Here is a 23,660-nt window from a genome sequence, read left to right on the forward strand (position 1 = left end):
TGAACAAAAGATAAACAACAGAAGATTTATATTCTGACATAAAGAACAGTCTCTAACGACAATACAGAGCAAAGAAGAAAAAAAACCCTACTGCACTACTCCAGCAGGTTCTTCTTGTCCTTTTTATATGCTAACGCAGAGTAGTAATTATGGATCCTGCAAGTTGACTTCTGTTTTCCAGAACTATGAGTTGTATGTAAAACATGCCTTTTCATTGAAACAATTACCATTAATCAAAACACTGAGAGCTAATACCACTCAAGTCCAACCTACCGCTGTGCCCAGCAATATATCAAACTGTCTGTTGTCAAACACACTAAACAAACTTAAACAGTCTGTTTTCACTACAAATAACAAGAAAAAAATGCTTGCTAAGTAATTTTTAAATTCAAGTTGCTATCTCGGTAATCAATTCTGTCACTGGATTTTAATTTTAAGTATTCAATCACAGTCCAATGCAGACAGATCACGATTTGGCTCTGGAAAACAAGAATCAGTGTCACTGATATATGAAGCTACTTGCAAAAGACTTGGTATTACAATGAATTTTATTAACCTCTGATACTTTAGTATAGAAGTACACTTAAACATGCAATACATGTTCACTTTTTTAGGGGTTTGTAATGCTTCATATAGTGGTAAAAGCTATTAGCATAAGAAAAGAAGGTTTAATTCTCCACAAGAGTCAGAAATAAAGTGATTTCTATACATTTGGTACATGCACAAGATCCATAACTCCATTAGTTTATATTTACATTAATTTTGAAGTCAGTCTTAGAAAAATGACGCAAGAAATTTTCTACAAAAATGGAGACCACTTAACTACTGTTCCCCTAAGTATGAGACATTTATATCACCATCACATTCCATTACCCAGCTATCTATCCATGTGCAAAGCCATCATCTAAAAACGTGAACTAAGTAGCTATCTTGAAACACATTTATTTTTTGAACTATAAATTTTCTACTTCCCACCTTACTCTAATTCTTCTCTTTCACTTATAAAACCAAAAGCTAAGATTTTCATCCAAAGAGATAATGGCAAATTATTTTATAAACCAGGGAGTTAGCTTTGTTGAACAATTTCTAATCAGTGGAGACTGTCAAAGTATTTTATAAAAGATGATGAGAAAAAGGGAACAGTGGAGTTTCACAAACAGATCAGGCATTTATTACTAGCAAGCTCCATTATGGATTTCTGAGCTTTGTAAGCCAAGCTCCCCCAAGTGTAATGAAATTTTTATTTATAATGGTTTGTGACTGTTAACTTCGCGTTGCTGATGCTTGCCCCCCACCCCCACGTCCTTGTGCAGACTGATGTGAATAGCATTCCACATTTACTACAAGACGGTACGTATTGATGTGGATTCTTTTTATTTAAAGTACCAAAATATTTAAAATACATACTTAAAAAAGGACAGAGCATGCAGTGACTGAGACAAAACATGCAGATAAGCAGATCATTTTCACAGAATCAAATTATTTTTTGCAGCTTTATGTAGTAAAGGGTATGACAAATCTAGTATAGAAGAATATAAAGATGCTATACAGTCAACTACATTTTTACTGCTAGCGATAACCAAGATAGGTATAAATATTACAAAGAAAAAGGTCTGAAGTCCACCCAAAGCTAATGTATTTTACTCATCTGAACAGTTTCTTCATCCACAAACCTTTCCTCCTGATAGAATTTATCACATTTGTTGTATCATTATTTCCTTCCCCTTCTCCTTTAGGTATAAACCCCTGTATACTTTACACCTTCTTTTAAATGCTTAATACAAGTAACCACAGGAGAATCTCTTCTCCCCTTGAAAAACTGCAAATAAAGATGTCAGCTATTGAGTATATTTGTAGCGTCTCCAGCAGCTGCTGTTAAATACCAGCTGGTCTAGCTGATTAAAATTACCTCCGAGTTGGTATTATAAAGATGCCTGGGCAGCGTTGCTGTATTAATGGATTATTGAGTGAGCGATGAAAACCTTGGCCAGCTGATGCGTTTTATTACAGATAGGCTTTATGATGTGTAATCACTGTAATTTTTACAACTAGAGGAAATATGAAAAAGGAGTAAAAAAAAAATCCCCATAGAAACTGATTTAACTAGATTATTCCTACCATTCTGTTTCCTAGAAGGAATCAAAGTACATAATTACTGCGCACAAATATCCAGGTATGGACTAATACGCACAATTCATCCATCCATCCATCCATGTGGATATGTTGTCATCAATACAGACAAGCAGAGAATGCACAGGGACAAATGCAGAATGGTACAATTTGCGTGAATAGATATTTACTATGTTGTTGTCTGCCAAACCACCCAATTGGCTACAGTGGGATCACATGACCTAAAATAGTTTTGAACTGTTCACCAGCTGGGCAATAGCTGAAAATCCAAACCTGGCCAACTGGACTGTGGTTTGCGATCCAAAGGACGGGATCATTTCACTGCCTCTACCATTTCCCTTTAGATGTTTTCTTATAAGCCAAGGTTTTATAGGACACTACCAAATTGTCTCTCAGATCCTCTAACTTTCAGCTTATGTTCAAAAGAAGGTATGGCAGTTTATTGGCTCAGCTATTTTTATGGCTGCTGCAGGAGCCAGGACCCTACTCTATCAGTCCATGGTTCTTCAAATGCATATTCTATTTATGACACTCTCAAGGCTCCTGTATGCTCAGAATTGTTTTTAAGAATTAACACTGACTCTCAGGAGGCTGTGGCCAATTAAAATAGCTCAGGTAGAGAAAAAGAACGAAACTCAAAATTCATTCAATTATGTCACTAGGTGAATTAATATCTTGTAGAAAAGGATAACCACCTCAGAATGGATTTTCTCTATAGGTAGTCCACCATTTTACTTTAAATTAATATTTAAGAATATAATGTTCATCAGCAAGGAGTGTCAAGTGTATTGTTTTGGTTTTGCTGTATGATACTTAACATCAATTTTTTACACAGCTATAATTAAATACTTAGAGCAAGTGACTTAGAAAGTAATGAAACTATTTCTCATTTTAACGAAGACACCAAAATTTATAAATGAAGTGACTTATTCAGAGCCCACAGCCTCCACAGAGGCCAAACGGTTAGTTTTAAAGATGAGTTTTACTCAAGAAAGTAACTAACATCTCCAATTTGAGCCAAATGTAGTGAACAAAGTGAGAAATGAGGTTCAGCAATATTTGGAGGTCTAAAACATTTTCAGATTTTTGACTACAAAGCCATGAAACAGGTTTCTAATATGGTTCTTATGCTAGTAATGAAGACACTTCCAAAATGGGAATTCCAGAAGTATTTTAAGTAATAATTCATTATTAAAATAAGTATATAACTTATTAAAATGACAATACTTTTAGAAGGACCATTTTCAACATTTAAAACACAGTATGTTGATTTAAAAAAAAAAAACAGTACTGACCACTGTTGGTTAAAAATTTTGGTTTGGGAGTATTTTTAAATGGAAATGCAACTAATCATTTATGCTATTTTCAAAGATGTGTAACTGTAATATTGCAAGAGATTTTATTTGCCATCTTGTACAACTTTTCATTCATAAGGTGACCCATTCATAACATTTCTGATGGCTGGGGACTGCTGGACCTGTGCTGAAATATTGGGGTACAGTCATTTAATCGTTAAACCATGTATTTTGCAAACATTTTTGATAGATGATTTTTCTACTTTTTTATTCAAAAATAACCCCACTCCCCAATTCTTTCTACTTAGCCCTTATTTAGTTTTCTAGAGGGGTGGCACCCTGTTCCAACCCAAGTGATGCCAACATGAAGCACAATGATATTAGAAGGTATTTAATAATAAATCATGAATATCAAGTGATTCATGGGTTAAAATAGTTCTATATTTTAAAAACCATAAAACTGAAAAAAAACCCAATTCTCATAAAATTAATGAAATAAAGTAAAAGGCATAAACTAAAGAAACTCAGACAATACACAGCTTAAACAAACCTCCTTAACAAGAAAACTTATAAACCTAAGATGATCTAGATGGAGTCAAACTTCAGACCAACTAGAGCAGAGTAGGCAGCAACCAGAAGTAAACAAGACAACTCACTGGGTCAGAAGCTGGCTGGGAGCAGTCAGGCAGCTGTGGGGACCCAAGCTTTGCTTGTGAAGTATTGGCTCTGAGGTTGGTGGCTAGTCTGCAATTCTCTTGGGAGGCCAAGTGTTAAAGCTATAGCTGTAGAATTGGTACAGAGATCCTTCAATGGTTTAAAAAAAGGACGGTGGTGGTCATTTCATAAAAATGAAATTCAGACAATATAAAATGTAGATATTTTAAATGCACAGTGACCAAATACTAAAAAAAAGAAAACAACAACAACAAAAAAACCCATGTATCATTTGCCTCCCTTTCTTTTTCCTTCCTGTCTTTATGCTCTCCCAGCAGCAGAATACACTGTTTGTTTGGAGGTGGGGATTTGACATGGGGCAGGCAAGGAAGGGATGCATGAAGGAGCCGTGGAAAAGAATAAAAGACAGTCCAGGCGGAAAGCCTGCGGTTGCAGAGAGGGACTAGGAGAAAGCCTGCTCCACCAAGTCTGGGCAGCTCTCAGCAGAAAGGAGGCGCCTGCTCTCTGCCACCTGTAAAACACCTTGCACAAGAGGATGGTCAGATACCGGATCACTCTCAACTCACATTTACTGCTGTTTAAAAACTGGATTTTCCACAAAAGAAAAGAGGGGGAGTGAAAAGTTGAAAATAAGAGGAAAATCACAATAGGACAAATTCACGCTGTGTCATAAATACAAAGAGGCAGAGGCGTTTGAGCTGATCAGTTTGAGCTAATCAAACTGTACACAAAATACAGCCCTTTGCTGATGGGGCTGAAACTGAGCAAAAGGCATTTGGTGTATGGGGACTCACGACTCTGGGAAGAACCATTTCCCATTAATTTTCAATTTGAAGAAGTAATATTATTCATCATTTTTATTATTATTTAGAGGTATGAGGTTTTAACTAGAATTTTATGGTCCTTGATAAGATTTATCATTATTTTTTAATGAAATGAGCACTTAGTGTTTCCTATATAACAGAGACGGGTTTAAGTGCTTTGCAAATATGAACTCCACGTGGCAACCTTATAAAGGGAGTACTCCCAGACTGGCCTGAACTCCATGTTTATAAGCCTTGACTACAGAACCTAATTGGCAGGTCACTATGAGTGAAGAGCTCTGCAATTGTATGAGGGGAAAAACAGGATAGAAATATTTTTTTCTTGGAATATTTATAAGTCTTCAACTAAAACCTGGTAGTTCAGATGAGCTAAGCCTACAAAATTAACGCAGTGTCAATATAATATAAGTCCATCCATTAAAATAAATTTGTAGTAGTGGCCCCTCCCTTGTTTTCTCTCCAGGAATAGAGATTTTTTTTTCATCTTCACACTTGGGGACTGGTCAGTCAGAGGAACTAGACCTCTGGGTCTTTTTAGTGTTTTTGCCTTGGCTGTTATGTCTCCCATAATAATCTACTGTGTCCAGATGTTTTGTCACCAGCATTATTTTAATATGTAGCATCTGCAACACTACATTACAGTACTCATAACTAGGATATACAATCACTGACTCAGTGACAATACAGAAATGTCCCGTTACCACAAAGATCCTTGCCATGCTTTTTTATAGACACACGTACTTCCTCCCTGACTCTGTCAGTCTTGCTAGCCTTTTAATTTTACCATTATTAATCACTGCAACTTTGCATCATTTTTTTGTCATAATTCTGTTTTTCAAATTATATTCATTTTAATTTCTAACATTATTCCTTGCTTCTACTTGCTTTGAGTTTATTTTGTTGTTTTCTAGGTTCCTGAGGTAGAAGCTTAGAACACTAGTTTGACTTTTCCTCTTTTCTGATTTAAGCGTTTTGTACAATAAATATTCCTTTCAGCAGCACTTAAGGGCATCTCACAAATTTTGATATGTTGTGTTTTCATCTTATTTCAATAGATTTTACTTCCCTTGAAACTTCCTATTCCTCTTTAGAAATGAGGTTTAGTTTCCAAACATTTGGAAAATGTTCTAATGTTCTGTTATCTCTTATTTCTAATTAGACTCCTAATTGGGACTCCTAATTCTCATTGGACTCAGAGAACATATTCTGTATGATTTTAACTCTTTAAAATTTGTTGAAGTTGTTTCATTGACCAAAATATAATCCATCTTGGTATTTGTTCCTTGAACACTTGGAAAAAACGTGTGTCATACTATTATGAAAGGAGTGTTTCGCGACTCTCAATTCAGCTTTTATTGTTGATAGTGCTGTTGAGTTCTAGTATACACTGGAGTATTTTCTGTCCAGTGGTTCTATCAACTATTATTGATAGTCTTTAGCCATAACTGTAGATTTGCCTATTTTTCTTTTCAGTTGTATCAGTTTCTGGTTCACATACTTAACAGCTCTGTTGTTTAGTGCACACACTTCTAGGTTTTCCTGGACTTTTAGTGAATTGACTCTTATTACATAATGTCCTTTATTGTCTCATAATTCTCTGTGCTGTATAGTCTATTTAAGAACAACATAGCGACTCCTGCTTTCTTTTGATTAAATTTTGCATGGCATATCTTTACCAACCTTTAAATCTACACTTAGCGTTATAATGGAGTGAGTTTCTTATAGACAATATACAGTTGAGTCTTGTTTCTGCGCCTCTTAACCTGTCTTAACTGGTGTATTTAGAGTACTTATACCAACTGCAAGAGATGGTGAGCCAATGGAAAATGGAAATCAGAGAGCACTATTATTTCTATAAGTTTGGAAAAAAAGAGAAATAGGACTGGTGGGGGGCAGGAGGACCATAGGTGGGTTTTTTTGGTTGTTGTATTGTTTTTATTTTTTCTCAGAGAAGAAACCAAAGAAGAGGTTAAAATATTGCAGATATAACACCTGATGGCTCAATATCACAAAAGAGAAATAATCAACTTCAGAGTATCCAGAAAGAGAGGGGTGAAAAGAGGTATCATTTGAAGGGCAGAAAATTAGGTGAGGATCAAGCTGCTGGCAAGGGAGAATAGTGATGAGGTGATCAAATCTGCTGGTTTGTGGACTGGGCACATTGCCTGAGAACATAAATAAAATTAAATTCCAAAAGGGTGATGTGTTAGATACTTTGAATGTGTAGTGGATACAATCCACAGAGTCTCCCACTCTCCCATGCAAAATGCAGCGTTTTGTGTTATTACCAAATCATAGATTTTATCCAACACAGTTCTTTCAACTGTGGTTCCTCCAATTGCTATTATCAATGACAAAGCCTTCTTAACTGGATCTGTGTTTCCAGTCTTGCCTCTCTCAAACATATAAACCACAATGATGAGTCTGAGAGTGGTAACTACCACATGAAACTTACTAACAATGAACATTTTATTGAGTATTTACAATATGTTAAGTACTGTTCTCTACATTATTTTAAAAAGTTTAATCTTATTGCATGGGCACTACTTTATAGGAATGTATAAAACAAAAAATTCTTTAGTGATTAGATATATCACTAAAAAAGAGTATATTTGATTTCCTCTGTGTGTGTTAATGAATTACGTAAACTTTTCTATTCTTCTCCACTTTGAATTATTCATTAGAATTAGACAGGTCTAAGACTGAAATAATATTTTAAATTACTCTTACTGCTTTTCAGATGATTACTTTTGACAATTGCATTTAGACGCAAACCGTATCTTACTAGTTAAGATATTAACCATATCTTACTAGTTACATTGCTTTTTAGTAATCCTTTAAAAACCTGCTTTCTCCTTGCTTGAATTACTATTTTTTATTCCCCTTTCAATGAGAAGAGTATATTTTTACATAGGAGATATGTGGGTTGTACTTTTCCTAAACTGTGCATTTGTGACTGGGCACCATGGTTCCTCCTGAACTTGCGTCTATCTTGAAATTTACATTTATTGTCAGTATACACTGCTTCTTCTATTTTACCAATTAACTCTTTATCTAGGTTTAGTTTAAGATCAAAGCACCAGATCCTGCCCACCAGTTACCCCAGCTTCCTTATATTTCCTTTAATAGGCTGAACTAAATAAATTAAGGCCAGGACTTGCACAAGATGATGTAAGCCTTATACTGTGGCTTATTATTTTAGCTGTACTTCTGGTGCTGGTACACTCTTCTGTGGAAGATCACAGCTCTTTCTATCCTTATTTCTGGCATGGTTGTGGGTCTTAGACTCTTACGTGCTCTTTCATATTCCATTTTCTTCTTACTGGGCTGGTTTCTGACCACTAGTAATGTAACTCCTTTGATTCCAGTGCTAACTGCCTGCTCTCAGTGACCTGTATGTAATATCTTTTGGATGGCTGAGTTTTTTACCACATTCAGTCTTAGTTGCATTAGAATGTGATGTAGGCTGAAGAGCTCAAAGGCCAGGTCAGCTTCTTGATAGTTAGTCAATCTAAATAAGTCTTTCTAAGTTTTCATTTCATCTACAAAGGGGGAATAATAACAGCATCTATTCCCAATGTGCTGTAATATTTAACACAATACCTAGCCCATAGGAAAAAGACAGTATTTCAGGAAATACACAGACATATATGATAACCAGGTATAATTGTTTTTCACCCTCTAATCCATCATTTTTTTTATGTTTAATGAGTAATATGGAGGTTATAGAAAAAAATATTTCAATTACTAACTGTGTTTAGAATAGGAAGCTGTTTAACTGTTGAGAGGGTAATTTTAGGATAATTATACTACAAGTTATATTTTTTAACAAAATATCTACCAGATACAAATTTAAAAAGAACTTAGTTATACATAATTATACTTTGATATGTTTTAGAATACACTGCTAAGGAAATACGTCAGAAAGAGAAAGCTAAATACTGGAAGGTGTCACTAACATGTGGAGTATGGAGTAACTAAACTACGAGTCAGAGAAAGACAAGCTTGAAAACTAACCCTTGAAAGCTGACTACAGAACTGTTTCCAGAAGGGGAAGGGTATGAGGGAAGGTAGAACAACCCAAGGGACTATGGGTGATTTGGTGGGAGGTGCATTAAGGTGTCAATATCTGGTAGAAGATCTAAATATAACCTCAACTAAAAACTAAAATCATATCGTGAAATTTAACAGATTATTTATCAAAAACCAAGAATCCCTCCAAATTAATTACTATAAATTCACCACAGCACAACCATGGTTAATTCAAAATATAGGAAATAAGGGAAATGGAAAATGTGTTAAAAAACATTTGGGAGATATGGAATTTACCCCATGAGTGTTGTAAAAAGCTCATAATTTTAGAATGTCAAAGTCCAAGTGTGTTATGAGGGTCTTTCCCCAAAAGTGACACTAATTGCACATCCCACTGATGCTTATTATGTGTTCTATTTATATCAAAGTTTAAAATGTAGACAGAAATACAGATTCAATATATCTAAGGGTAAAAACACAGTTACTCTGGCCTAGCAAAAATTACTTTTAAACTTCAAATTTTACAGACTAGTATTACAGTATTAAGTAAACCAGCATTGAATCTTTATATTTGAATCGGCTGTGATTAAGGATCTCCTGGACTCACAAAAAGATTTATTTGGGTAAGGAATCTTAACACAAATATTTTCGAGGCTTCTGCATAAAAATACCCTCTGAGTGATGAGATCACAGTATATCCTTATTCTCATACTTAAAGTTATCAGGAAAACCCCTTGAAAAGTTGGAAATAATTTAATCTTGCTTTGGAAATTAGTCAGCATGCATTGATAGACCCTACAGAACTTGATTTTTAAAAAGTCTTATAGGGCCTCCCCTGGTGGTGCAGCGGTTGAGCGCTGGGCTGCAACGCTGCCCACAGCCTTTGCAGTGCAGGTTCGATCCCCGGCCGCCGGGCGAGGGTCCCACATGGCGCGCAGACCTCTCCTGCCGCCCGCTGCTCCCCTCAGCAGTGTACTTTGTCAGTCTGCCTGTTCTACTCTCCTCTCTGGCTCTGGTGAATTCTCTTACCCTCCCACGCTTCTGACTGTACCCAGTGCTTGTATAAATAAATAAATAAATCTTTAAAAAAAAAGTCTTATACTCATCAAAAATAGGCAAACAAAAGACAACTCAAGACATTAATTATTTGAATTAAAGCGAGAAAAACTTCATTCTAAGTGCAACAGGAGTAATTTTCCATAAAGTTAATGAAAAACACAAAGTAGCCTATTTTTAGGAAATAAATTGTAATTTCATTTACAAAGTATTGAGCATATAATTGCAAGTTAACTTTGTTTAACCTAAACAAGTTGGTTTAACATTTCCCAACAGAAAAACCTGCTACAATTATCTAAGGAGAATGCACTTAAATGCATAAAATAATAGAAAATAATAAGTAAGTTTTTTATATAATGTTGAAGATTTCATGGATATTTAGTCCCATGTTTCAAGAGAAATATCAATCTATTTAAAATTAAGATACATTAATTTGAATGCCTTTAGCCAATGTTAATGCAATTAATACTGTTAGGTTAATCAATTCTAATTTTAAATGAATTTATTAGCAAAATACACAAATATGTTCAAATATGTCACATCTGCCACATCATGAGTTTTCTACATAAATTCTCTTTAAAAAGCAGGAATAAAAAGAATTCTAAAACAGATCAATTTCAAAAATTTTTCTTAATTACAAACATATCAGAAAGGAGATTTATATAAATTTTAATGTACATGCAACTGCTCAAAATGGACTAAAATTGAAAACCTGGACTCAAGATTGGTTTGATTGTGTTTTGCTAATACTTTCCCCAACATGTAAACATGTATTTGTGATTTACGCCCCATTCTACACAAATTGTTGGTACTGAGACCATTTTTCCATTGGCACACTCACTGCTGACATTTTTACCATACTGATTTCCAATTCTATTTAGCATATTTTTGTAAACAATAAAGTGTTAGGATGCTTGGTTTAATAATCTGGTGGTGTCATTTTGATATCCTTACTAATTTTTTGAAGGGCAGTTCACTTTTACTTTGTACTGGGCTTGGCATATCATGGAGGTGGTTCTGCCTGGAACTGAATTATGACTTCACGTTTAGATATGTACACACTTACCTTAGTTTCTTCATCTGTAACAAAGGGATAGCACCCAATTAGAAGGGCTGATGAGAGCATTAGATAAAAAATGATATGTGAAAGCAATGAGCAACAGCCTGGCATGCAGGACACAAAAGAGAAATGGAAAACAAAATGAAGCTAAGGCAGTTCTTGCTCTACCGTCTAGGTATTTGAGACATATAGAAACCACTATACATTATAATTATACACAGCTGAAATTTAAACTTTTAATACTTACAATCCATATATCTGTGGTGCGATTTCTAGTCTGTTCAAATGCATATAAAGCTCAATATCATGCTTTTTCAGAAGATGATCCTGGATCTGGTTGACTTTAGTAACAATAGCAATTGTTGGCCCTAAATCCTGTGGTCTAGCAAAGGGGATGGGGGGCATCAGTGTTTCTTTCCCCTGAAAATGGGAAAAACGGAACATGCATTATTTCAATACATGGCCATCATTTTCAAACACATTTATCAATGATAATTTAAATAAGGACCAATAACTATTTTACACACCTATGACTCATGTGCTGACCCTTATACAGGTCATGGTACTCATAAAGTAATGCCACGAAATGTTTAAATGTTTAAAATAACAGTTAATCCAGCAATTCCACTCCCAGAGATACATAAAGAAACATGGTCACACAAAAGTTTGTATGAAAATGTTTATAAGCAACATTATTTTTAATAGGCCAAAAAGTGAAAAGAACCCAAATGCCCATCAACTGATGCATGGATAACTAAAACGTGGTATATCCATACATGAATTTTATTTAGCTATGAAAAACATGAAGGACTCATGCATGCTACACTGAAGACTGAATGAAGACTGAAATCAGTGATAAATAAGTCAGTCACAAAGGTCACATAGTTCACTTTATGAAATGCCACAAAAGGCAAGCCCACAGACACAGGTAGTAGATTAGTGATACCAGAGACTCTGGGATGGGGGGAAAGGGAAGTGACTGTTAACGAGTATAGGACTTCCTTTTGGGCTGATACTACGTTTTAGAATTAGTTCAAAGAAACACCTCTGCTGATCCCTGCTATCAATATTTCCATACTGATATACACTAAAGCACTTGACTATACAAAATGCACGGAATTATACACATTAACAGGTAAGTTTTATGATAGTTTAATTATATAAAAATAAAAATTGTTAAAAATGAGGATGAGAGAGTAAGGTTTAAAAGATAGAGATACGAAGTACCTAAATTCAGTAATGACTCATTAATAAAACAAGCGATTTGATATAGAGTTGATCTCTATGTCAGTAAAATGTCAGCAACAATCTTCCCGTCAGCTCACTGGGGTGGTGACAGAGCAAGGAGAGAAATGCACTTATTCGTAATAATTATTTAAAAAATTGTATTTTATAGATAATATATACACATAAAAGTTGTTTTTAAAAACATTGTTCTGTTACTTTTGTATATCAACCAATATATTAGAGAGATGGTTTAGCATCAGTTCAATCTTACTGTATAAGTACTTTTAGTCTTTTCCCCTAAGCAATAATAATGGCTTTTATTCTCTGATTATATGTTGTTACTGAAACCATTTGTTTCTTCAAATACGTTAAGATCCATACTATAAGCTTTACCTTTTGACCATCATGCTCAAAAGTAGAAAACCAAGGCTCAGCAGTTTCCATAAGTTGTGAGAACATTGCACTAAAAATTAAAAAAATAATAAAATGTTAATGTCAAACTTCATTAAAGAGGGTATAAAATAAAATAAAAAAGTGTTTCTGTACTTACTAGGCATCATGTTCCAGATACTCAGGATTCAAGAGAGCTTTCATTTCCTCACTTAAAAAAAGAATACAAGCAATCAAAATGTAACATTTTAATTGAAGTAGATGCAGTTGTTGCATTATTCTATACTCATAAGTAAATTCTCATATAATGTGCAAATGACAAAAATTAGTTTTTTAAAAATTAGTTTTTAAAATAAAAAGGGCAACTCTTAACAAATGAAATCCTTTTTTTCAATCTCTTCTTTCTCTACGAATTAAAAACAAATTAGCTGCCTTGTCTATACCACAGTAAGGTAACTACCTAATTATTCCAAAAATCAAATGCAGAATGTGACAATATATTCTTTGTGCCTGATCTAGAATTCATTAGTCCACAAAGTATCACTTGTCAAAAAGAAAGCAACAAATAAAGTTACTGGTCAAATACACAATATCAAAACATTATTTTCTTTAAATGGCTTTTTTACAAATAACATTGTAACATCAACTGATCAGAGAGAGTGGCTCTCACAATCTATTTTAGTATGTTACCATTACTTTTCCTTTTAAAGGACTGAAATAGCCAAAGTGACAATTCCAACTCATTTGAAGTATACTGTACACACATTTCTAAAGGATGAAACTGGATTAAAAACAGGATCCCAATAGTAACTCATTCCTTACCATACTTTAGAATAGCTGAAGTAAAGGCAATTAAGATATGGTTACTATAGTTAGATCAAATGAACTCAAAATTTTAAAAACAAAATAACTGGAACATTCTAAGCTGTAACATAGCAAACGAAAGTTAATTTAACAGAAACTTTAATTATATATTCAGCAAAATGGATGGCCAGGTTTGACCAATAATGTCTATAAAAACACATGAAATGTCACATTAGTTTTTTATTTTTTGCATGAAGATGAGCTAGTAGTCTGTGAGTACTCCTGACAAAGTCTGATAATCCTGCAGCTCTCCATCCCCAAAAGACTCCTCAGCTGTCTAGGGCTATCTTAAGAGAATAAATTCTAACAGCCAGCCTAAATTGAATACACAATTACTAAAGTTATTTTGCTAGTAGAAAGAACACATTAAGGTATTTGAAAAACATGAAGAAGTCTTATTTATTTGTAGATTGGAGTTCTTCGTGGCATTGAAATCTAATTTGTTAAGGGAACTGAGTCAAACCTGTTGAGGACAATGTATATCACAGATGAGGTTCTCACATGGCTTAGAGGCAAGGAATGGAGTCATTAGAGGATAGTATCTATGGATATTATCAATCACTAGCTTTTTGCCATTACAACAAAAGCTTCCCCTTCTTGATCCTTCTTTATATACCTTCATTTAGATATATGGTACAGATTTGCAAAGATATTTATGTTCCAAAGTTTTGCCCCACAGTTGAACTGGGATTAGAACTCTTAAGTGGAATTAACAATCAGCCATAAAAAACAACTTATGATTACAAATGTAAACAAAAAATGTTTACAATTTATAACAGAACCTTAGATTTAAAAGATTTTGAGGTGAAAAAGAGTACAGCAGGGCTGAAAAATAGTTGGGAGCTCATATAAAACTTGCCTGGGTTGTGCAGACTCACTGGCATGAAGAAAAGCCTGGTGGTCACAGTGGAGGATGAAGATGAGAGGTGCCAAGAGCTCATGCATGCCCTGAAACATAAGGGAGAGAAATGGAAAGGGTGGATGTTGAGAGACTGCTGGTAGACAGTGTAAGTTCAGTTAAATCCTTCTACTGACTCCTGCTATCGATATTTCCATAGTATACAGAAAAGCCCAAAAAAATCAAAAGCTACAAAAAGAGATTTTATGTGCTTTTAAAACTTGATTCCAGTTCAACCATAGCACATACTCTTCCTTAAAACATGGAGAGCAGTTCTCTCTTAAATGACACAACAAACAATAAATTGGCATGGTAGACAACCTTGCACCTGTCAGTTGCTTCAAGTTCTGCACTCATAAATATGAATTTCATTTATGCAAATTATAATCATGAGCTACAGTGCAAAAATCTGCAGTAAGAAGGGCAACTAAGAACTGTAGACCTAAGGAAATTACATCCAATGTTTTCATTATATAATGGCTCAAAATTAGGATGTCTGTAGATTTAGGAAGAGCTGAAGTAAGCTAGCTGAAAATGTTGGATAATAAAAGAAACCTTTATCAGGTATGACAGAAAACAAAGATTTTAGACTATGATTTTTATCATATATAATCAGAGGACTACCACACTAAAAAATGGTTACTTTTAAGTTATTTCACCAATATGAGACCACTCCTCTTCCCCTCCCCCCCACCACTACTGGTGTTCACCTACTGGTTTACAGATTTAGGCACAGAAGCAAAAAGGTACAAAATCAATCACTAAGCTGTCTTTAAAGGTTATTATAAAATCCATTATTTATTATGGTGGGGGAAATAAGGCATTCCATGTCAGAGCCTTGCCTTGTTAGAGATTCTTTACCTCTTAAGCATCAAAAAACATATTTGAGCAAGTTAAAAATAGATTATACACTTCTGCTTCTTCAACTGAGAAAATTACCATTTTCATTTTACTTAATAATTTCAGGTGATCTTTCATAAAAAGACAAGACAAAATAGTATCTTTACAGAAATAAAAAAAAAAATAGGAAAGCAAAGAGAATTTTTGCTGGTGGAATGAGAGAAGACTTCCTGTTCCAGGACAGATACGTAGCCCTGTGCATCCAGTATTACGTGGTATTCTTAGGATGCCAGATGATGTCATAGAGTAACATGACAATACACTTTGTAAGTTATAACTAGCCTAGAATCCAAAGAAATTAATGACATTTTTACAAAGGAATATATGATCCAATAAAAATTAAAGATGTAGGACAAACTTTCACATATCACCGTGATCTTTTTTAGGTAAATATCTGCTTACTATCTAAACCTTGAAAAGGATATCCTGTAGAAAATCATGGAAAAGAGCCAGAAAGAATGGAATTAAATGTTGCCAAGTGTGCTTTCAATCACTGGGAGGTGGCCATTACTAGCAGGGAAGAAGTGGGCTGGAAGAGGTAGAGGGGGTCTTGTACCATTTAGCAGTAAATGGTACTGGAGCTCAGGCGGTGGAGGCAATGTGGTACAGATATTTGTACCATTTAGCAGTAAATGGTACTGGAGCTCAGGCGGTGGAGGCAATGTGGTACAGATATTTATTGAGTGAAATAATCTTCCTGAGACATACAGAAATGCATGGGTAAAAGCTGAACTATAATATGAAATAGATAACACTAATTTGTATTTCAAATTTCACATCAATAAATGTGTTGGTTTGGATATTGGAAATTAAGAGTTCTCCAGATACCAAGAAAATCTTTCACTAATTCAATGTTTATTTGCAACTAAACTATCAATAAATATTTTCTCAAGCAGGTTTGTAAGAGACTATTGTTTTACTTTCAATTCTAGCTTAGGAAAAACAATTAATAATTATAAGTGGCAAATATGTAGACATCATTAAAGGAAATGAGGACTATCTAGAAAGAATCATCATAAATTCAGCCTGCTGTAAATTTGACACAGCATTATTAAAACATAATGTAATGTCAGTATACTTCTAGGTCCCTAAAATGTGTGTTTTGCTCCCATTTACAAGTGCCAGCACCTCCATTTGCTTAAAGCCTTTATCCCCGCTGTACTGTTTAGTAGTCACTCTGCTCCAAACTCATGCCAGTTGAAAATAAAGGTAACAAAGTTTTCTTCATCAACAGCCTGTAGGCTCACGAAATTGAACCTGTTCTTTTATCTGCCTGTGCTCATTTAGCCCACCAAGCAGTCTTTATTAAAGCTGAGACATCAGGCAGTCAAAGTTCATTAATACCATTTATATAATCTCTGCAGTTTCAATTAACTCAGCAAGACATTCTACTACATGATAACAGTCTCATTAATTCAATAAAATCCCATAACTATTAACAATATGGTCGATGTTAAACGGGGTGTCACCTAGCACAAAATAATAGCTTTAACAGCTTGTGATGAAACTCAAGGTTTTTTCTTAAATTTGATCTGGCTAAATATTCAGTCATTCTACAGCAAGGTATTACTTCTATATAAAGAATCTATAGGATTTTTAAACATGTACAGGGAGTAATTAAGTCTTAGTAAGTGATACCCAGGAGTAAGTTAGTAATACTTTTTATTCAGTAATTGACAGGCTCTGTCTAAATTATCAAGAATCTGCTCTTCCCTACTCAGGCCTAGTCTTCCTTACAAGTACAGGGGCCAAACAGCACAAATGAAGGTATATATGGTTATTGTTTTGGTTCCTTGTCTGTGGAACTTGTTTCCATTAATACAGTATGTCTTTAATCCAGTATTTCCTGTCTTTAAAGATGTTGCAACAGGAACTTTGTTGCCACTTGGCAGTGAGAATGGGATGAGGGCCACAACAGCCTTGGAACAGGTTTGCAAGGCAAGACTCTGCTACTTGAGCAGAAGTTCTTGTGCCATTTATTGAAACATACAGGCTAGAAAAGCTGATCGTGCAACAATGGTATGAGGAATAGGGTCCGGAGGGTAGGAGAGGAATAGGGGGCAAAGTTTTACAAGGGAGAGGGAAGGGTACATCGCGACCATGTGTCAAGAGACATTTGCGTCTGCAAAGTATGATGTCTCAGGCAGAGCGATCCCGAGACTGCCATGGAGATAGTCACGTAATCAGGTCAACAGCGGCCTAGGCATTCCCGGGCCTGTGTCGCCATACGAGCTATACTGCGTAGGTAGGCAAGGAATGTTCTGCTGTGATTTGTAGATTGCAAATTGTTTTGGTTCCTTATCTGTGGAACTTGTTTCCATTAATACAGCAGAGGTCCTTAATCTAGTATTTACTTTCTCTAAAGAATACAAAAAAAAAAAAAAAGGATAATTTTATTCTGACTTAATTAGCTATCATTAAATCTTTCACTGTGAGATACTTTCATTATTTTGAAAGATTTATTTATTTATGCATACAAGAACTGGGGTACAGGCCAGATGTGCGTGAGTGTGAGAGGATTCACCAGAGACAGAGTGGGGAGCAGAACAGGCAGACGGACCGAAATACACTGCTGAGGGGAGCAGCAGGTGAGGCAGGAGAGGTCTGCTGCACCATGTGGGTAGCTCCCTGGCCGTCTGGGGGTCAAACACTCTCCCTGCAGAGGCTGCGGATTGCTTCATAGTGCACTGCTTAACTTAACCCTTGCACCACCAGGGAGGCCCAGTGAGATATTTTCAAATACTTGGGACAATGAGAAGACAGGCTTGATAGCAAAAGTCAATACATGCAGAAGAGAAAAATACAAATCAACCTGGGTCATTGCTGAAGACTGAGCTGCTGGAGTAATTAATACTGTGGCACCATTTTGCCCCAAGACTTCTTGAAAAATGTGTTAATAAAATCCTTCAGAGTTTAAACATTTTGAGAGAATTTTTTTGTTATTTGCTTCCCCCAGATTCCATGCTAACAGAGCTTTATTTTCTTCCATTCCCCTTTTTGGTTGGTTAGTTTGTGTTTTGGTGTTTGGACTTTTAATCTGACCTCTGGATACTTTCTTGGAAAGGGTTTTCCTATCCTGAGATTATTGAAAAAGAGTCTTACCTTTTTTCCTAGTATTTTCATATAATTTTAGTTTTTATATATACTTGGCCCTGTTCTTAGTTTGTTCTACCAATCTCCTGGCTGATTCCTTTATTACCATCACATTGGTTTGACCACAACACCTTGATGGAAGTTCTCATATGTCCCTTTACCATTCTCTCCTTCTAATAAGTTCTGTGGCAATGATGATAATAACCACAACTACAAACATCTTACGGATGACCAACCTCATCTTATACACAGTGAAACTAAGAACTTAGTTTATTATCTTTATTTTATTAGATTTATTTTTTTTTTTAGATAATAAATTTTATTGTTATATTCCCCATACAATTGCAGCGCCCCCATTCTGACCCCAATCCCTCCCCTCCCGCCCCTGCCCCCCTAAAAGTATCTCTGGTTCATAGTTTTTTGTTGATTTTGATTTTCACTTTCTTATAGTTATTCATTTTCCTGGTCCCTTATTTAAGTTTTCTAGATTCCTGCTATGAGTGAGACCATCCGGTATTTTTCTTTTTCTTTTTGGCTTATTTCGCTGAGCATGATCCCTTCCAGCGCCATCCATGTTGCTGCAAATTGCATGTGTTTATCTTTTTTGAATGCTGAGTAATATTCCATGGTATATATGTACCACATCTTCTTGATCCAGTCATCTATTTTTGGGCATTTGGGTTGTTTCCAAAGCTTAGCTATTGTAAACAGTGCTGCTATAAACATAGGGGTGCAGGTGTTCTTTGGAATTGATGTTTCTGTGTCCTTTGGGTAAATACCTAGGAGTGGAATTGCTGGATCATATGGAAGCTCTATGTTTAGTAGGTCCAGAAATCTCCACACAGCTTTCCACAGTGGTTGGACCAGTTTGCACTCCCACCAACAGTGCAGGAGAGTTCCTTTTTCTCCACACCCTCGCCAACATTTGTTGTTGCTAGTTTTTTTAATATGTGCCATTCTCACTGGTGTAAGATGGTATCTCATGGTAGTTTTGATTTGCATTTCCCTGATGACAAGTGATGTTGAACATTTTTTCATATGCCTGTTGGCCATTTGCATTTCCTCTTCAGAGAAGTTTCTTTTTAGCTCTTCTGCCCATTTTTTGACTGGGTTATTTTCTTTGTTGTTGTTGAGTCTCATCAGCTCTTTGCAGATTTTTGTGATCAGTCCTTTATCATTAGTGTTGGGTGCAAAAATGTTCTCCCAGTTGGTGGGGTTTCTCTTTGTTTTGGTTATTGTCTCTTTTGCTGTGCAGAAGCTCTTTAATTTGATGTAGTCCCAGCTGTTTATCTTCGCCTTCACTATCACTGCTTTGGGTGATGTGTCTGTAAAGATGTCTTTGATGTGCAAATCACGTAGTGTTTCGCCTATATTTCCTTCTATATATTTTATGGTTTCAGGTCTTATGTCTAGTTCTTTAATCCATTTTGAGTTGATTTTTGTGTATGGTGTGAGGTAGTGGTCAAGCTTCATTCTTTTGCATGTAGCGACCCAGTTTTCCCAGCACCATTTATTGAACAAACTTTCTTTGCTCCAATGCATAGTCTTTGCTCCTTTGTCAAAGATTACTTGACCATAAATCTGTGGGTTTATTTCTGGATTTTCTATTCGATTCCATTGGTCTGTATGTCTGTTCTTGTTCCAATACCATGCAGTTTTGATGATTATGGCTTTGTAGTATAGTTTGAAGTCTGGGAGTGTGATGCCTCCATTCCCTTCTTAGATTTATTTTTTTATTTATTTATACAAGCACTGGGTACAGTCAGAAGCACGGGAGGGTAAGAGAATTCACCAGAGCCAGAGCGGGGAACAGAACAGGCAGACTGACGAAATACACTGCTGAGGGGAGCAGCAGGCGGCAGGAGAGGTCTGCGCGCCATGTGGGACCCTCGCCTGGTAGCCGGGGATTGACCCGACGCTGCAGAGGCTGCAGGCAGCTTCGCAACCCAGCACTCAACCGCTGCGCCACAGGGGAGGCCCTAGTTTATTATCTTTAAACTGATCAAGTTTATTTCAAATCAGATAAACTCTCCTATAAAGATAATTTGCTGTTATAATCAATTAGGTGGTCATCTAATGGATATATGTCATAAGTTTTGACAGGAAATTTACTAATTTAGTTTGATTTCCCACTTAATATACATTTGGAGAAAATACAGAAAACTATGCAACTGTGTGTACTTTCATCGAAACACAAAGAGCCTAAGTAGAAATTGTGATGCTTCTGTACATATTAATAAATAAGTTACATTTCAACAGTCTTCTTTGCTTTAGTAATAGGATGAATCAAATAACAGAATCAAGAGAAACTAGATATAAATCACAAAAAAAATTAATGGAAATTCAAAAGTTATGTCACTAGTAAATTTTAAAGAATAAAGGGGTACTGGATGATTTTCTCCATGGCATGTCACATATTTATAAATGTTGTGCCTGGAAACAATATTTATACATACAACCTGAAAAGTTTTATTACTAGATTGGCTTCAAAGATGCTGTTTATAAACAAACTCCCAAAGTTGAAAGAAAAGATTGAACGCCTTCTAGAAGACAATTTGGTGGAATGTCTTATAATAAGGAAGAAGCATATGTGCTTCAATGAGCTTACTTTTCTCACCATGCAGCTGACAAGCAGCTCTTTGATTGCTTTACTATTATGATACAACTTTGGATACAATAAAGGCTACATTATTGCTCTATCATTTGTCAAGCTGTATAGAAAATTTTGAGTCAATGGATGCCACCTGTACGATATTTTCATTACCTGTTTATAAAGCAACTGCTCGTTTTCTCTAGCATAACAGAAAAGAACATCTGTAAGAATTTTTCTCACATTTTCTTGTTGGAAAAACTGCATTTCAGGAAACCTGAAAAAAAGAAAACACAGGATTGAAACTAACACAATTCTAAGTATTACCTTCCAACCCTCATCTCTTGAGAGATGCCAAAGGCTACTGTGAGTTTTAGGGCAAATCTATATCTGCCATGCAACTTATGCCATTGATGAGGCTGGTATATTTTTGGAAAAATGGGCAAGAAAAGGGAAACTATATCACAGAGAGAAATGATGCCGTTCAACATATTAAATATTTCAAGTGTCCTCACATAAAGTCATCACACAGTGAATACAACAGTTTTGATGCAAAATCAATTATAGTCTACATACTTGGTTGGGGGGGGGGCTGCTTTGCTTTATCCTGTTCGGTTTTTAGAACTAGAATGTAATTTTGTAAGTAACAACTTTTTGAAAATTACTATCATCTTTTTTTTTTTAATGTAAATATCAGGATTTAAATTTTATGACCATCCTTTCAACTTTATCTGGTTAAAATGAAGGCTTCAAGTAGAACAAGTTAGTATTACTTAAATGCTCTCTGGATCAGAATTCTACCAGGTGCCTTGAAGTAGTAATGATAGAGGAAAAGGGCATGGTATCCACTTGAAAGGTGCTTACATAGGTGTTTATCATGCAGATATATAGAACTGCAAGGACCCAAAGATGAAACACAAATATAATACACAATGAATACATATGGAATGAAAGAAAGTCTACTAGAAGTCAGCAGTCAAATGGGTCTAATCACAAATAAGAGAGGAAGAACATAGAACACCAATGGAAAGATACACAGGCATAGAAGATAATGAGTATCCTAAATGTACAGCATAGTATATTGATTAGCTGTCAAAAAGTAAAGTAATTCTATAATACTGCCATTCGGGAATGAACAGAAAAAAGGATGGGATAAAGCTGGAAAGAGCTGAATTTACAACTGAGGAACAGTAACGCAGTAACTACATTTTTAAGAGGGAAGTAACAAAGAAAATAGTATTTGAGTAACTCTAAATGTGAATAGCCTGAAAGAAGAGAGATTACAGGAAGGAGATAATGAAGTGAAATGGAAAAATCACAAATCTGGAAAGAAAAGCCTGTGTTCAAGTTCATGTTGCATAATTGCTAGCTATGTAACCTTCAGTAAATGGTTGCTTAAGTGCCTCATCTATTAAGTAGGGATAATAATACTGATCTTGTGCTCAAGATGAGATAATGTGAAACCACCAAGAACAGTGCCTGGCAAGTAGTAGATGTTCAGGAATAGAGGTCATTATTAGTTTTTGAGTATTGATACTTTAGGTGATGAAGATGCAAATGAGGTGACTTTAAAACTAGAAAATAAGAGGATATGTGAGATTGAAGAGGAAGAGTAGCTAAAACATGGAGGCACTGGACATTATGGAAACACAAAAATACTCCTTAATGAGTCTTTTAAAGAGCAGAAATGGTTGTTTTACTTCATATTATAGTGGTTTAGGGTCTATTCCTTCTATAGATGTCAGCTGTTTTCATCCTGTTCCTATTCCTATCCTGGCTTCCTCTGAGAGTTATAACTTTCCCTCCATTCCAGACTGGGATCTTGGGTGAACTATGCAGTTTGGGAAACATCTCCTTTCTGGTCCTAAATCTTAAAATACATTAGCATATATTTAATCTACATCTCCATTTACTTTCACTTGAAATTTTCTTTGCTGTGCAATTGTCCCCACACACAGATATTCAGCCTTTCCAGTAGCAGTAGGGCAGTCTCTTAGGAACTGGTAAAATACAGCTCAAGCATCTGAGCAAATTGATCTGACATCTCTGCATAAATCTGAATGGGGTGACTCTTTAGACAGTTCCTACTCAGGAATGGGAGTTCATTCAACTAGTGATCTTATCTCCTAGCAAAGAGAAAAATAAACCTGAAAATGAATTTGGAACAAGGATAATATACAGCAGAAGTCAAGAGAGAAAGATGGAAAACGCATTGATGTAGGAAAGAAAAACAAAGAAACTTTAAAATGATTTATGTAGGACAAAAGGAAGTTGTTAAAGCCCTCACAAAGTCAAATATCCCGATTAAAATAATCAGGATGAAAGACAGGTAAGCAGTTAATAGATGGTACAAGAGAAATTTCTTGGAAAACACTGCCTTTAAGGCACAAACAGAAAAATCCTTTTGAGAGGTGAAGCTGTTTCCCCAACCTCCTCAATGGATAACAAGTCTAGCCCTGTTTTTATTTTTATATTTTTTAAAGATTTATTTATGCATACAAGAACTGGGGTACAGGCCAGAGGTGAGAGGGCGTGAGAGGATTCACCAGAGACAGAGTAGGGAACAGAACAAGCAGACTGATGGAAATACACTGCTGAGGGGAGCAGCAGACAAGTCAGGAGAGTT

At 35.5% G+C, this 23,660-nt stretch overlaps 1 protein-coding gene across 5 annotated transcripts in view; it reads right to left on the reverse strand.

Moving 5' to 3' along the window:
• Positions 1-23,660, reverse strand: part of TBC1D5 (TBC1 domain family member 5) — a 378,633-nt gene that overhangs the window by 140,329 nt on the left and 214,644 nt on the right. For all 5 annotated transcript variants that reach the window (XM_054691161.1, XM_037524823.2, XM_054691119.1 and 2 more), the window contains 5 exons: positions 21,209-21,311; positions 14,413-14,501; positions 12,850-12,900; positions 12,693-12,762; positions 11,320-11,492 (listed from right to left, as the gene is read on the reverse strand). In XM_054691161.1, the coding sequence (XP_054547136.1) occupies positions 11,320-11,492; positions 12,693-12,762; positions 12,850-12,900; positions 14,413-14,501; positions 21,209-21,311 (486 nt within the window). The remainder of the gene's footprint in view (positions 1-11,319; positions 11,493-12,692; positions 12,763-12,849; positions 12,901-14,412; positions 14,502-21,208; positions 21,312-23,660) is intronic.

This window comes from Talpa occidentalis, unplaced genomic scaffold, assembly GCF_014898055.3.
Source record: "Talpa occidentalis isolate TD23 unplaced genomic scaffold, MPIMG_talOcc4v2.1 talOcc4.10, whole genome shotgun sequence".
Taxonomy (NCBI): Eukaryota; Metazoa; Chordata; class Mammalia; order Eulipotyphla; family Talpidae; genus Talpa; species Talpa occidentalis.